The 16,230-nt window shown below is 42.6% G+C and overlaps 1 protein-coding gene across 1 annotated transcript in view; it reads right to left on the reverse strand.

Annotated features, from left to right (window-relative positions):
- Window positions 1-1,862: 1,862 nt before the first annotated feature.
- LOC138742124 (uncharacterized) overlaps window positions 1,863-16,230 on the reverse strand; it is a 66,743-nt gene continuing 52,375 nt past the window's right edge. Inside the window, exons 8-12 of the mRNA XM_069896310.1 lie at window positions 11,596-11,771; window positions 9,864-10,021; window positions 9,393-9,543; window positions 6,544-6,668; window positions 1,863-5,517 (exon numbers count right to left, since the gene is read on the reverse strand). Coding sequence (XP_069752411.1) covers window positions 4,540-5,517; window positions 6,544-6,668; window positions 9,393-9,543; window positions 9,864-10,021; window positions 11,596-11,771 — 1,588 coding nt within the window. The 3' untranslated portion in view covers window positions 1,863-4,539. The remainder of the gene's footprint in view (window positions 5,518-6,543; window positions 6,669-9,392; window positions 9,544-9,863; window positions 10,022-11,595; window positions 11,772-16,230) is intronic.

Consider the following 16,230-nt stretch of genomic DNA (forward strand, 5'->3'; position numbering starts at 1 on the left):
CTATCAAGACTGTCCTGGCCAGCTGCATCTTAGTGTGGTATGGTTGCTATGAAGTATTGGATCAGAGATCAATCCACAGGATCACAAAAGCAACAGAGAGGATCTCTGGGGTCTCCCTCCCCCCACACCCCACCCCATTGATATTATTTACTGGGATTGGTGCTTAAAGAGAGCTCATAAAATCTGTAAGGACTCCTACCACCCGCACATAGCATCTTTCAGCGACTCCTATAGGGAAAGAGATACAGGAGTATCAGAGCCAGATCCACCAGGCTGAGGAATTTTTCCCATGGGCAATGAGATGGCTGAACTGCTAAAACAACTCCCTATGATTCTACTATTTATTAATAATATATTGTTAATACATGTATATAAGAAATGGATATAGGTGATGTATAGTTTCGCACCAAAGACCGGAGAACGCTGTTTCACCTGGTTGTAGTTGTACAATCTGATGATAATAAACTTGAATTTTGATAAGACCCAGGTTCAACAGCATTTATCATATTAGTTGCAGTTCTGATCGCCATGCTACAGGATGGATGTGGCTATGCTGGAGAGAGTGCAGAGGAGATTCCCTAGGCTGTTGCCTGAATTGAAAGACTGTAGTGAAAAGGAGAAGTTGGTCAGGGTGAGTTTGTCTTCCCTGGAGCAAAGGGGAGACCTGAGAGTGGTGTATAGGATTATAAGAGGAATAGATGGGTGAATAGTCAGTCTTTTTCCTATGGTAGAGGTATTAAAATAGTTTTAAGATGAGAGTTTTAAAGGAAAGTTTGAGATTTTTTTTTAAACACACAGAGAGAAGTTGAGATCTGCCAGAGCAGGTGGTGGAATCAGATACAATCACTTCAGTCAAAAGTCATTTAGATCACCCATTTTCAACCTTACTTTGGCTATGACTCTCCCAGGACTCTGTTCAAAGTTTATCGGCTCCTTTCCCTGTGAAACAAGTCAAGTTTTAGTTTCTTTCGTACTTCTCTCTGACTGACTACATAAAAATCTGTAGAAGGATGAGAGGATACTTGATAGAGGTCTACAAGATTATGAGAGGCAGAGATAGGGTGGACAGCTAGCACCTGTTTCCCAAGGAAGGATCTGCAAACACCAGAGGACATAAGTACAAAGTTAAGGGAGGGAAGTTGAGGGGGGAGTAGGTTTTTTTCATACACTGAGTTGTGGGTGCCCTGGAATACCTTGCCGGGGATGACGGTGGAGGCTGAAACATTAGGGGCATTTAAGAGACTCAGACACATGGATGAAAGCAAAATAGAGGGTTATAGGATAGGAAGGGTTTAGTACTTTTTTTAGGAAGGAATATATGGGTCGGCATGACAATGAGGGCCAAAGGGCCTGTACTGTGCTGTATTGTTCTGTTACTCAAGGTGAAAAGGAAACAAGGCTTTTATTTCATTATGCTGTGGTCCCCATTGAGATTGGGTGATTTAGACAGGCACGTAAATAGGCATAGCATACGGGGATAATGATGACGAATAGAATTAACGTAGATGGACAAAAATGTCTGCATGGTTGTCATGGCAATAGAGGGTTCTGGCCTGAAACATCACCATTCTTTTTCTTCCACTGATACTGCTCGACTTGCTGAGTTCCTCGAGCAGTATGTGTTAACCTTTGGCCAGGATGCCATGAGCTTAAGGGCTGTTTCAATGCTGATTCACTTCATCATTCTGTGCTTTAATATTTAAAGCAGGAATTAACAAAAATAATGCCTTCAGGTTCCAATTGGAAAACTGTGAATAATTAAATCCATGAGCAGAATCCAGACATAGGAACTTAATTTAGTGCAAAAGAAAGGAATATTCTTGTGGGTTTTCAGAAATGTCCATTTATTTAAACATTTGGTAACTTATGAATTATTGACAATTAAACAAATTTTCCCATTTCATAGTTTGCAAAATTCAGAAAAATAGAGCACACTTTTAAAGTCCAATATTCTGCACTTACCATTAGAAGACAGTTTTTTTAGATGTGATGGAAAATTAGTACAGGTGGTTTTAGGACAGGAAATTGCTACATATTTTTCAAACCAATGGCATTAGAAGTAATTCCAGGGATATATATCATGCCATTGAATTGAAAATAATTCCTTCATGTTAAATGATTCAGGTCATTGATTATCTTGCTTTAAACAAGAAAATCTGCGGATGCTGGGGTGGAGTGAAATTCACAAACATAATGGAAGAGCTCAACAGGTCACACCGCATCCAAAGGAAGTGAAGGGCAATCAGAATGTTGGCCCTTTGTCAGGTATAAACAAAAACAGGCAGGTGCCTGAATAAAAAGGTGGTGGGGGGGGAGGGGGTGGGCAGAAGGAGAAGAGGAATGAGAAGGGAAGGAGCACAGGCTAAGAGGTAGGAAGCCATAAGTGGATATAGGTTGACGTTTATACTCAGTATTGATGAAGGGTCCTGACCCAAAACATCCACCATTCTGTTAGCCCTACTGATGCTGCTCGACCCTCCAAGTTTCTCCAGTGTAAACGTATCACAGGTAGAACAAAGCTTAAAACAGGAAATAATAGTATGGGCCAGCATGGCTAGTGAAGCAGTTAGCACAATGCCTTTACAGTGCCAGTGATCGGGATTGGGGTTCAAGTCCCACATTGTCTGTAAGGAGTTTGTACTAACTGTGGTAGATTCAAACATGGCTGACCTTGTGAGTGTGGCCAGAGCACGGAGCACTGGATAAGAGAAGTACAACCTCCGAAAGCAGAGACTTTGGTGTCTGCACAATTAAGTGACATTGAACATGGATAAATGAGGATGTAACCACCACCATGAGTGCTGACAAGTCACAGGAACAGTATGTGCATGCAGAAAGCCACATGGATACTTGCTGAAGGTTTGACATGGCACTCACACCACCCATTCTACAAATCACATTGCAATCAGCGGAACTGAACATTGGGGCCAAATTTTATGAGATGACTTTCTCTTCATGCCCGACTTATATTTGTAGCTCGGAGCTTGTTGGCACTGAACTACGTCGGCCCACTGTATAACTGAAGTGAAAGGAAAAGACGTTAAAATCTCCAAACCCACTTTGGACAAATGATCACTTTGTCAAATCAACAAGCAAGAAAACACAAGGGCAAAACAGAGCCACCCCAATCAACCCAATCTCCTTTATCTCAATCACACCTTACTAAGTAAAAGGCACGTCTTTATTTTAATTCACTGCAGGACTCGTCTGGGACAGGGGTGAGGTGAGGTGAAGGCTGCACCAATTAGAAGTGAAGGATTCTGAAATTATCGGCCAGTGAGCCAGATGCCAGTAGTAGGCAAATTATAGAAGGTGTTCTAAGAGATCAGATATACAATTATTTGTATAGCCTGAAACTGAACAGGGATAGTCAACATGGTTTTGTTTGTAGTAGATGGCGTTTAACCAATCTTGTAGAGTTTTTTGAGGTGGTTCCCAGAAAAGTTAACAAAGAAAAGGCTGTATGTGTTGTCTACATGGACTCGAGTAAGGCCTTTGACAAGGCCATATGTGGGAGGTTAGTCAGGAAGGTTCAGATGCTAAATAATCATGGTGAAATAGTGAACTGGATTTGACAACAAGATCCTGCAATGGAGTAATTCATGATTTGCTGGAGGAACTCAGCAGGTCTAGCAGGATCAATGAGAGAAAAGGAATGGTCCACGCTTCGGGCCAGGACCCTTCACTGATGCTGCTCGACCCACTGAGTTCTTCCCGCAGATTGTGTACTACAAGACCACAACACATTGGAGCAGAAATAGGCCATTCAGCCCATTCAATCCATTTTCCCACAGCCCGACTTTCTCCCCATAATCTTTGATGCTCTGGCTAATCATCAACCTGTTAATCTCTCCCTTAAAAACACCCAGTTACCTGGCCTCCATAAATGCCTGAGGCAACAAATTCCAAAGATTTACCATCCGCTGGCTGAAGATGTTCTGTTCTAAGTAGACACATCTCTGTTCACTAATGTTCTCAAGAAAGAAAATCTGATAGACTCCTCAGTCTGGCCAAAATACAATTTTAGACAATGTGGCAGACACTTCATTATATCTGAGGAACTATTAGTTACAGATAATAAATTCTTTCACTGCCTGCATCATCCACATCCTCTGAACTAATTTGAAAAAAAAAGCAAGATGATTTGGACAAAAGAGGTCAAGAATGGAATTCCCATTGGGGTCTTGGGGACAGTGAGTGGAGAACCTCATGGGCTGAGAGTTTGTGTTTTTATTACCCACAGCTTTAAATTCTTGTTGGTCTACACAGGGTGGGCACGGAGGGAGTAAACCTCTCTCCCACCTGAGCAGTTCAACATCTAGTTTCCAGGTTAGGGGGTGGGTCATTAAAGTCTGCGTTTCATCTCTATCAGACTTGTACCTTCATTAATTTCAACTTATTCTTTAAAACTGGGATAAAATGGAGTGGTACAGACATTAACATCAGAAGGCAGATTTCCATTCACCTGTTACTGTCCTACTGTTAAAATATATCCCAATCACAGGCTGGAATGATGCACGTCTGGACAAGTGTAGCCAGCTATTCATCCATGTAGATGCATAGTTCCCAACCTGCGAGAAGTTGACTTGATTCAGCTGCAGTACTTGTTGGTGAATCCTGGTGCTGCCCTTCTCTTTGGGATGAATGCAACGTTAGCGGCTGAACTTCACATTCATTTTCCCAGTTAAGTTTCACCATGTCAGTCAATTCATCGCACAACCAAGGCTTAGGTAAATACCCATCATTTAAGGACACCTCTGTTGACGGGGGTTGCTCATCCCTTCCTGCACACAGCACAAATGAAACATCATCCTTGTACTTTAGCAAGGACAGAAGTGACTGCGTCTTCACTTGTGCCCTGTACAAGCTGATAGGACTTTCTTCCTTCAGAGTAAGCAATGTTGGCTGCTTCTCCTTCCCATCAGTTTGATGTGTTTGTGGCTTATCACCCTGGTTTGCTAGGAATGGTATTGGTTGTCCTTCCATCAATTTTAATAACTGCATCTCCATTCCAGGACCCTTGCACCAGAGCAGGCATTCATTATTGTAGGAAACCTCATCTCTCACCATTTGCAATGGTCCATTCAATGTGATGGCGAAACTGCCCCTGACTCCATCAATTTCCCACTCAGTTGGGTTCGGAGATACCATTTGAAGAAATGCACCATAAGTTTCAGCCTGTTCCCTGGAATGATTGGTGTTTGAGAGACCCCCGTTGCCTTGGGGACGATATGGTGAGGAGCATTCATTATCACTGGGAACACCACAATTACCGGAGGCCGGAGTGATTCTGGTGTGATGTTGGGGTGTATAAGTGCATAGCAGTGTGGCCAAGCCGTGTTCTCCTGGTTTCAATATTTCTTCAGCGTCACGAGAATGACATTTTAGGAGACCTAGCCTCTCCATGTGAACACTTTGTTCAAACTGAAAAACATCCTTGTGGCTGTTAGTGAAGTGAGGAGCAAATGCTGGTGGTTTCAACGAGGAATACTTCTTTAAAAGGATGGGGTCCAGGTCCTGAAATAAAGCCATGGAAAGAAATGAATTAAAATCACTTTGTGACTGGTTCAGAAACATTTCATTATCAGGAAGGAGTAGTTGAGCTGGCACACTAAGACTGTCCTTTCATTGCAATCGGTTCACGTCTTTTACCAATCTAACACTGATCTTGCAACAATCAACTCTGAGCAAGCAATATGGTTTAAAGCCACAATGATGGGGGCAATATTGTTTAAAAGAATACAATAGAATGGCAATTTATGCTGAATGAAACCCACTAATAAATGGCTCTAAAGAGGTTCAACAACTGTTGCTACAAGAATAACTGCTTGTGATTGCTGGTGGCAGCTGCCAGAATTCTGGAAGCTATTATTTATAGAGAGCCTTGAATCAAAGCTGGTAACTGCTGGAGCCACCTCATGACAGCAACACCACCCACCCCCACCCAAAAAAAAATCATGTAAAAAAACAAGAGGCCCCATCCTATCTATGGAAGGAAAACCAGTGAATTCCTGAACCAGACTACATTCAGAGGAGTGAGTTGTAACAAATTGCTCATTTACTTAAAGAAGCTAGTCTAGCCAATGGCTCTCTGCTGAATAGAATGCAGATTTCAGCTGACCTGATGTGGTAATTGCATTAGACACAAAAATACAGTCAGTGATAATTAGATCATGAATCCAGGAACATGAAGGTGATATTATCGAGAGGTTTCAAGTGGTGATAGAGCAAATGCAGAAACCTATCTTTTCTGATGGACAAGGTTACAAGATTGAGGGAATCGAGAGTCATATCAGTGAGCTATTTTCGCACAAAGAGTGGTAGGAATTTTAACTCTCAGCCAAAATTGCTGTGAGGGTGAAGAGAACTTGGGGTTTATGGATTTGTGAGAAGAGGTATTTGTACCAGGGATGTGGGACAGAAGTACAGGACATGTGGTAGCCCAGGTGAAGTCCAAGGGCTTCTGCTACTAATATTACCAAGAGACCTCTTCAGGCATACAAGAATGCTGCTTATCTCAGAATAAACACAAGCTGAACATACCAGAGCTCGTGGCAGAGTCCTGTGGAATTGTGTGTAACTGTGTACCATCCAGATAAATGTTCCAACGATGAATACTCCAAGCAGAATAAGGCCAGTGGCCAGCAAAATATCCATTAATGTCCAATCTACAAAAGGGAAAGAACAATTAACTACTGTGGTACAACAAAAGGTTTTTGGTGTTAGTGTTACACTCATACACTCTTTGCTTTATTACCATTAGTTTAGCAGCTCATTGAGGTGTGAAACAGATATGTAAATACATCCATATTTCTGATTGGTCTCATAGATGCTGTGTTTTTATTAACTTTATACATCTCACTCTCATGATTCTAAATTATTTAATATATGTTCCCTTTTTAATCTTCTTGAGGTGAGCACGATTCTTTATCCATAGGGCCTCTTGTCATTTCCTTTGATTCAGTCACTCCAGTAAAGGGCATGGTTTCATTCAACGTCACTGGGGAAATGGGCTGAGGAAAGTTCCATTATTGTCATGTAATACTACATTTAGAATGTAACATACATAAAATTCTTTAACTTTGTCTATCGTAACTTTGTCCAGCGCCCCTCACAGAAATGAGGGCCCAGCAAGGATCAAACTCATAAACCTGTTTTACAAATACAGTGTTTTAACTACTGAGCTCTCGGAGGTGTGAGAACATCTTGGCACATTCATTTGTCGGTGTTGAAAGGCTGCTAATTAGGGACAAGTTTCATACCACCCTCTCAGGACCAACCCTTTCCTGAAATCCCATATTTGAAGTCCAAGTTGGAAAAAAAATCATAGATCCTGGAAATCTGAAATAAAATAGAAAATGTTAAATTACTCAGCGGGTCAGGTAGTGTCTGTGAGGGGGAGAGAGAGAGAAAACACTTCAGGTCCAGGATCTTCGAGAACTTCACAAATGGGAGCTGCTCTGACAATGGATTTCGGACCTGAATCATTTATGTTTTTACACAGCCGCTGCGTAATGGGAGATTGTCGCAGAATTCTCGCAATGCAGACTGTGTAAAAAGTTCAGAACGGAAATGGGTGGCTCATTTCCATTCTGAAATTTTTCCCTGAGGTACCCCTAGACATTTTGTAGCTGCCTGCAGTCTAAACTGAACTGCAGGCATTTCACCACAGTGGGTTAATGAAAAGCACATGTTTGCAAGACCCACATTTTTACTTACTGCACTTCTGGTATTCAGTGTAAAATCGTGTAAGGGAACAGAGATTTCCACTGCAATTTTTAAATTTAGTTAAGTATCGGTATAATTACATGGATGGAAAATTTTAAATAAACTATTGAAAAAAAGATTTTGAGATTTGGTCGTTCGTGTGTGAATGGCCACTCCAAAAGATAGGAAAAAATTTTGATCGGGGAAAAAAAATGTAAATTCGATGTAAAAAAAAACCCATAATTAACTGTTTCTACAGACACTGCCTGATTGGCTGATGGTTTCCTGCAATTTCCGTTAATTTCCAGTTTCCTCAAAAAGCAGAGCAAGTGCAAACCTTCCCTCCCTAAAGACCCTTAGAAATGTTTACAGGTGTTTTGTGGAGAGCATTCCGATTATCATCTCCATACCAGACAGTGATGCAACCAATGCACAGGACATGAAAAGGCTGCAGAGAGTTGTGAACTCAAACAGTGCCATCATGGGCACCAGACTTCACTGCATGTACAAGAGGCTGTGTCTTAAAAAAGCAGCCTCTATCCTCAAGTACCCTCACCACCCAGGCCATGCCCTCATCTTAGCTTTTTATGGACGTTGAAAAGACCAGCTGAGTTCCTCCAGCATTTCTGTCTGTTTTTATTACAATTAAGATTCAATTTATTGTCACTGTGTAATAAAACAGTATCATATTACATTAAATTGCTTTTGCCTGCTGTAAGGCAGACAGATTTGACATCGGCAGAAATTGCCCGAAGTGCCTTTTGCAGTCAGAGAAAGAGAAGCAAAAGAGAGATTCCCCCAGTCACTGAGTGTCCATAGATTCTCCTCCAGTGCCACACAGAGTCCAATCCAAACCATTCGCAACTCAAGCTTCAGATCCGAACCTCCGACACAGTCAGGAACCCTTCAGTATCCCCTCACATCCCAGTTCCAATACCTGGTACCCCTTCAGCCAGTTTTTAGTCAACCTCCAGCAGTCCACAATCTGGCGCGAGTCCCCCGAAAGCAGTCTCCGGCAGACCACAGCCTCTGTGGGTTCATCGCCTTGAGCCATCAGCAGCCCGCAGTGTGCTGACAAAGATGTCTTTCAGCCACCATGGTCACTGTCCCACGGGTTGTCTCCTCTGCTTCTCCTTCTCAGACAGCGGATGATCTTCCTGTTTTCCAGTGCCCTGCACCAGTCCCCCACTCCCCTGGAGTCTGCAATGCCTCATGGCTGCGGCATATCATATCATCTTGGGCGCAGACACAACAGTCGCAGGATTTTGAATAAAACTATCCCCGGCTCCTTTAACGGGCCATTGAAAGTCTGCGCGGAGATGACGGCAGTTGACTGGGCAGTTGAACCCTGCGGAAGCGCTGTATCTCCACTCCTCGTCCCCCACGGGTCTGCACCAGTGGCAGCGCTGCTGTTACAGTGGCTCCAGCCATCACAGCATCTGCAGACTTTCATATTTTACTTGGTACAAAAAGAGCTCTGCCATCAGATTTCTGAATGGACAATGAACCACGGACACTACCTCGCTTTCTCTTCTTCTGCACTAATTTATTTATTTTTTGAAAAATGTAGTTCATCACAATATTTGCCCCTGTGACGCTGCCACAAAACAACAAATTTCATGACATGTTCATGGCAATAAATTCTGACTCTGAAAAGGCATTGCCTTCATTGTGAAGATACTCACCCTGATCCGTCCTGCTGCAGAACTCCGCAGTCTGGCTCTCTTTTGAAAAGAATCCTGCCTTTAAATGAAGCTTGACAGTCCCGCAGTATTCTGTATTTGGCTCCAAAGATTCAATGGTGAAATTTCCACTTTCATTTGAGACAAGACATACCTAAAATTAAAAATAAAATGTGTAATTCTTCAATTAATTTGCTTTAAATTTAAATTTTGACATTAATCATGGTAACAGGCCCTTCTGGCCTGCGAATCCGCGCCAAAGCAACCCACAGTACATTTTTAAATGGTGGGAGGAAACCGGAGCACACCAAGAAAAGCCATGCAGGTCACAGGGAGAATGTACAAACTCCTTACAACAACGGCAGGTTCAAACCCGGGTCGCTGGCATTGTAATGGTGTTGCGCTAACTGCTACGCTAACCGTGCCACCCTCGACTTAATGTTTATGTTTAATGAAAACTACAGCATTCTTTACCAATTTGTTTGCAGCTGGTTGGCTCAGTTGCACTTTATATTCAACAAGAGAGAAAATGTCTTCAATGGAATGATGCAGCCCTCCTCTGGGTGGTTTAACCCAGATAGCAATGGATCGAACACTCACTGCATACTTCACTTCAGGCGCTCCAACAATAGCTGAAAGAGATGTGTGAATGGAGCACGTTTAACACCTGCAGGAAGAAAGAATCTCCGGGTTGTATGTGATGTCATGCATGTACTTGGACAATATATTTGAACTGGAACTGGAAATTGGGACCAATAACAGAAGGAGCAGATATGTGACCAGGATTCAACCCTGGTCATCAGTTCTTCTACTATGTAACACTCATCAGCTACCACTCTCACCATGGGCTTCCTGAGCGATCAATTCACAAGATGAGGATTCCTGCAGCACCAGCTGTTACTGGGCAGCTTGATATGCTGGGGATCGCATCCACGGTTTCATCTGAGTCACGGAGACACTATCCTTTGCAGAGTTGTCCGTGGCCTCCATGGAATAGGTCAAGGGTGTCCCACTGGCTCTGGGGAGCTCCCAGCCAGGAATCTCCATGGTGGGGGTCAGTAACATGCTGTTAATTTCCAACAATTGACACATCTCACAATTCCCTTGAACTGGGAGGTGGACCATATGCCCGAGGACAAATGTAACCTGCTGGTTTCCTGAACAGCCAGAATAAATTAACAATTTAACAACAAGGAACACCTGCTGGCATGGCCTCCATCAATCCCAGTGTGGAATCTTGTACACCCTTTGGCAAGGAAAGTCAGAGCAAGTGCAAAGTGAAGAGCCCTTCTTGTGACCACACTCCTCTGCTCAGGGCACAGGTGTAAGGTGAGAGAGGAAAGATTTAAGAGGGACCAGAAGAGTAACATTTTCCTCTCTGAGGGTGGTCCATATTTGGAACGAGCTGCCAGAGAAAGCTATAGAAGTGGGCACTATTTTGACAATAAAAAAATTGAATTGATACATGGTTAGGAGGGGCTTTGAAGGATATGGACTAAATGCAGACAAATCGGACTAGCCGAGAGTGTCAACTTGTCAGCAGGTCTTGAGAAAAGGTTATTTAGTCTCTACTGTGAATAATAGTTGATTTATCATCAACAAGAGATTCAAATGGAGTTTTTGCACTTTGGGGTAATATAGAATGGATTGAATAATGTTGGTTTAACTTTCTCAACAGAATGCATCAGTTGGAGCTCAGTTTGGGAAGTCATTGTTGACATGAATTGGATATTTATAGAGGATGTTAAGGTAGAGGACACATGCAGTCGAAAGGCAGCCGTGTCCCTGTGCTAGTGCCTCCCCACTAGGGTGACAAGACTCTGTTCCTGAGTCATCAGCCCAGGAATCCAGACCAAGGGAGGAAGGTCTGGAGTCTGATTGTGAGAGGCTATTTCATGCAAACTGGTTACGGTGGCTACACTTACCCATAAAATGGGCCGCAAAGCACGTCAGAGAACAATGGGGCAGGTTGTATGGTCAAGAATTTGTTGGAATGGAAATCAGAGAGCAACCAAAACTTCAAGAGGTCACCTGGAGGATCAAAAGCCACTGTGGAAACGCATTAATGGATTAACGGTGCATTCACCACAAATCTGCTAATGCATTTCCACAGTGGATTGCCCTCTGTATACGTTCTCGTTGTCTTTGGTCTAGTGGTGGCTACAAAATCCCGATTCACTAACCAATGCAAGCTAAGGATACTCACTCTTATCCAGTGGGCAAAATCGTTCAGACATGGACCAGGATGAATTTTGGTTTTTCCAGACTGTCTTCACTCTTGCATAATACCAATTATTCTCCTGTGTAATCTCATTGGTTAAATCGCAGCAACGTGCAGAGATATGGTAACACTCGGGTTTACTCTTCCACACATCTCCGTAACTGTGAAAGGAATTGAGGATCATGAAACCAATGCACAACCTCCAACTCTTCCACCATGCATTCCCTAACGCCTTCACTGTGTACGATATCTGGGACAGAAATGATGTGTAATTGGAGCAAGGGTGAAATGCCAAGATGTCCAAATGATGCTCTCCAACATTTCACGAATCTATACAACAGGGAGTTCCAGGAAAACCTGGGACCCACAGTAAAAGATAAAGAAACAGCAACATTGCCTTGAGCTGTTAACAGACTGGAATCCTCTCACGAGGGAATTTCCGTCACCCAGACTGACACGCTGCATCGAAGTGCAGCCTCTTCCCCATTGTTCTGACAATTTCATTGACTCAGAACTCACCCATTCCTACCAAGTTGTCTACTCAAACCTAACCCCATTTGCTTGCACTCTCCCCATATCCTTCTCGAGCAACCTCTCCAGCAGGTGTTGCTGCGGCACGTGTCTTCAGCACTTCTGATTGGAGGACAGGGATGGACAGCAGTGGGCACGGTCTCAGTGAGCCTTCGGCTTCAGCACATGGCTCTCATGATCCACACAACTGTTCACTCTCCCAGTACACTACTCTGGTGCACCACACAGCTCACACTCCTTTCTATCGCTACACAGTTAGTCACTGTCCCTGGTCAGAAATAAAACAGTCCATGGTCCATAACAGAGGATAGAGGCTGCTTTTTTAAGACACCACCTCATGTAGAGGTCCTCGATGGAGTGAAGTCTGGTGCCTGTTATGTCGCAGGCCAAGTTAACAACTTATCCATGCCCCTCATGATTACACTAACTTTTGTAAGATCACTTCTCAGCCTCTTACACCCCAGGCAGGAGAATGCATGCCTCTCCTCATATTTCAAACCCTCCAGCCCCAGTTACATCCATAGAACACAACACTACAGTATAGGTCCTTCGGCCCTTGATAAGCTCAGAAACTGTATTCCTGACCTCAATCCTACCTGGACAAACTGACTGAATTGGACTCATTCTCACCCTTCTGCCCTTGCCCCATTTCAGAGAATGGGACCTTATTCAGCAGAATGTATTACAGGCACAGTCCTATTTTCATTCCAACTCTGCATCAAATCCATAGGCAGAGTCAGAATAAAATGAGGAATGGGAGCAGGAGTCGGCTATCCACCCGTCGAGCCTGCTCCGCCATTCAATTGATCTGATGAGTGGCTCATCTACACCTGCCTGCCTTTTTCCCATAACCCTTAATTCCCCTACTGTGTAAAAATCTATCCAACCTTGTCTTCCATATATTTACTGAGGTAGCCTCCACTGCTTCAATAGGTGGTGAATTCCACAGATTCACCACCCTCTGGGAAAAGCAGTTCCTCCTCATCTCCCTCTTAAATCTAATTTTACTTTGAATCTTGAGGCAATGTCCCCTAGTTCTGGTCTCCCCTATCAATGGAATCAACTCAGCTACCTCTATCTCATCTATGCCTTTCTAACGCAATTTCTATGTATTTAAAATGAGTTTTTGAGTTCTGACCAATTGGGAAGGTATATGTTATAAAAGGTAGCATAAAACCCCTGTAAAATCCTGGTGCAGAAACACAATCAGCTGCAAGAATTCAGTGGACCGATAAGCATCGGCGGGATAAAAAAGAATTGTCAATGGTTCAAGTTAAAAAAACCCTTCATCAACATGTGCTATCCTGATGAAGAATTTTGACCCAAAAACATCGACAATTCTCCCCCTCTGCCTGCTCCTGATCGGCCTGCTAAATTCCAGCAGCAGATGGAGGTTTTTTTTCGCAGCAGACTCCAGCATCTGCAGGCTCATGCCTCCTGTTTAAAATCCCACTGGAATTTTCCAACTGTGGGGAAGATCATGAAATTTCTACCTATCCACCAACCTGGAGATCAAGGACCTTCTAAATGTGTCCAAGGTATACGTGAAGAAAGCCAGTCTTTCAACTAATCCAGCAATACTCAATGAACTTCAGTCTTGCATTACTAAGAGTGAGAGCTCCACTTTACAACCTTACATCATGACAAATGAGATGTAAAGCACTGTAAAACAAAGCTAGCTGTTGGGTCTGGGTTGCACCATTGGAGGACTTAATAAACACTTAGAAAGGGGTGTAAGTTTAATAGCACATTTCTTCACTCATATTCAGCTACTGGGTTGCGCATTGATACAATGCGTCTCACCGTGCATGCACCACTCTCAAGTATGGCTCTTACAGTGTTAGTGTTCAGGCTCCAGCATAAAATAGTCCCAGGTTTCCTCAGTATATAACACTAGCTACCTCCTGGCTTTGATCCACTTTAACATTCAGTTAACAGACAAACCATTTAACCCCAGCTTTTATGATTTGGAGCACTTGGAATGGGCTGGCAAGGTCACAGTCATCCTTCAGCCTTTGACCACAGCTGTGTCATTCACAAGAGGCCCCAAGAACCTTCCTTTTGCAGGAGATATTTGGAATTTTGGGTGGTGTTATCCATTGAAGAAAGACCTTTTCCAAATAATTCAGAATCAGATCTATTTTCATGAAAGTGTCACAAAACTTGTTGAATATTTTAGTTAAAAAGTAATTCACTGACACTGAGATTTTGTATAGATTTGGTGAAGTGGAACAGAAATGTGCATGAAACATAGTGCCAGCTTGGCCACAATTTTCCTCATTACAGTGGGTTACTTTGAATTCTCTAAACACCCAGTGAGGTGGTATGAACATATAGCAAGAGGAGTGAAACATAAAAGTCTTCAGATGCTGTGATTGTAGTAAAAACACAGAAATGCTGAAGGAACTCAGCAGCATCCAAAGATGTATTACTGATGTTTTGGACCTCAGCCCTTCTTCAAGAACAGATAACAAGGCTGGAGTGCTGCTAGTCTGAAACCCCTTTCACACATGCAAGTGATCCCAGGAATTAACGGCCAATCAGCCTTTAAAGGGTCTAGTGTGAAACCAAAATCAGTGTAGAATGGGCAATTGGATGGTGGGTTTGAAATGATCCAAGGATTGCATGTGTGCAGGAATGGGAAGGAGAAAAAGATTAAAATGAAGTTTTAAACTTTGTTGTGGGAAAGTCGCAGCGAGAGAAAGGAGGGGAGGGGGGAGGGAATAAGTAGCAATAAATAGCAATTGCAGACAATTTTTAAACAGTATGGGAAAGTTAGTAGCTTTTACCCCAGATCTTTATAAATTGTACCCTATAGCACTACCAACTTTCCCACACTGTTTAAAAATTGTCTGCTATTGCTATTTATTGCTAACGCTTTCCCACGGTTCCTTACAAATGTTTATATAGGTCGGCACAACAATAACAGGGGCTGAAGGGCTCATACTATTCTGTAGATAAAGCTTAATTATGTTATAATTAGGCATGATTAATTTTGTTTAAATATAAGATTGATCAAATTTAGGTGGGTCACCATCACTTGATGCATCATGACATCACCAGTAGAAGGTAGAACAGTCCTAACCCCAGGGATGGCTCCTTGCAAGTGTGAAAGCGTTCACTGTCCCAGTTAGGAGGGGTCAAATATGGGGGGCATCCACATGAATCCTGACTCTCCCGAAAATCTGCTTAAAAAGTTCCTTAAAAGTAATGTAGTTTACATGAAAACTCCTTTAAACAAAGTTTGAATATATCCACTTGCTCACAAAAATGGGGAAAAAGGAGGAAAAAGAATTACTGCTGACTTAGCCGTGCAACGTAAAGAAGACAAGAAGAAATGGACGACAACCTTGAGCATTTCAGTTGCTCCAGAGGCAGGTGAAGCAGCCTCCACTGCCACAATGAAGTGTGCCACACCCGGTGAAACGGGATGATGGCGTTGAAGAGGAATAAACCGAAAGCCAAATTGGAAGTCAACCAGGTCCATCCAAATCAACGTCGGAGTTTGATAGTTCCACTTCTGAGAGTGACCAGGAAGAAGATGCAGATACAGTATCGACTATACCCAGGGAAGTGAGTAAAGTGTATATATTAAGGAGATTACAAGCATGAAAATAGATATGAAAGCAGAAATAACTGAAGTTATGAACACTATGAAGCAACATAACAATCAAAATAAACATGGTTAATAAATTGAAAGAAGATATGGAGGAAGTTAAAGGCAGAATATCGCATATGGAGAATAACGAGACTGCCTTGACTGTTCAAAATCAAAAGCTGTCCCAAAAAAATGGATGTTTTGGAAAATTATAGCAGAAGGAATAATATTAAGATTGTGGGTTTCAAAGAAGGGGTTGGACAACAAGATAAGCCTCAATGTTTTCAAAAGTGGATACAGAAGTACTGGATCAAAAGGACCTTGTGGGAGAAAATGAAATTGAAAGGGATCACAAAGCCCTTTGACCTAATCCCCCAGCCCCTGAACAAAATCCACGTTCAGTACTGATAAAATTCCTGCATTATCAGAATAAAGAAATGTACTGAGAACAGCTGCACAGCAAGCTCATTTTTCATATATATAATAATATG

Source organism: Narcine bancroftii, chromosome 8 (assembly GCF_036971445.1).
Source record: "Narcine bancroftii isolate sNarBan1 chromosome 8, sNarBan1.hap1, whole genome shotgun sequence".
NCBI lineage: Eukaryota > Metazoa > Chordata > Chondrichthyes > Torpediniformes > Narcinidae > Narcine > Narcine bancroftii.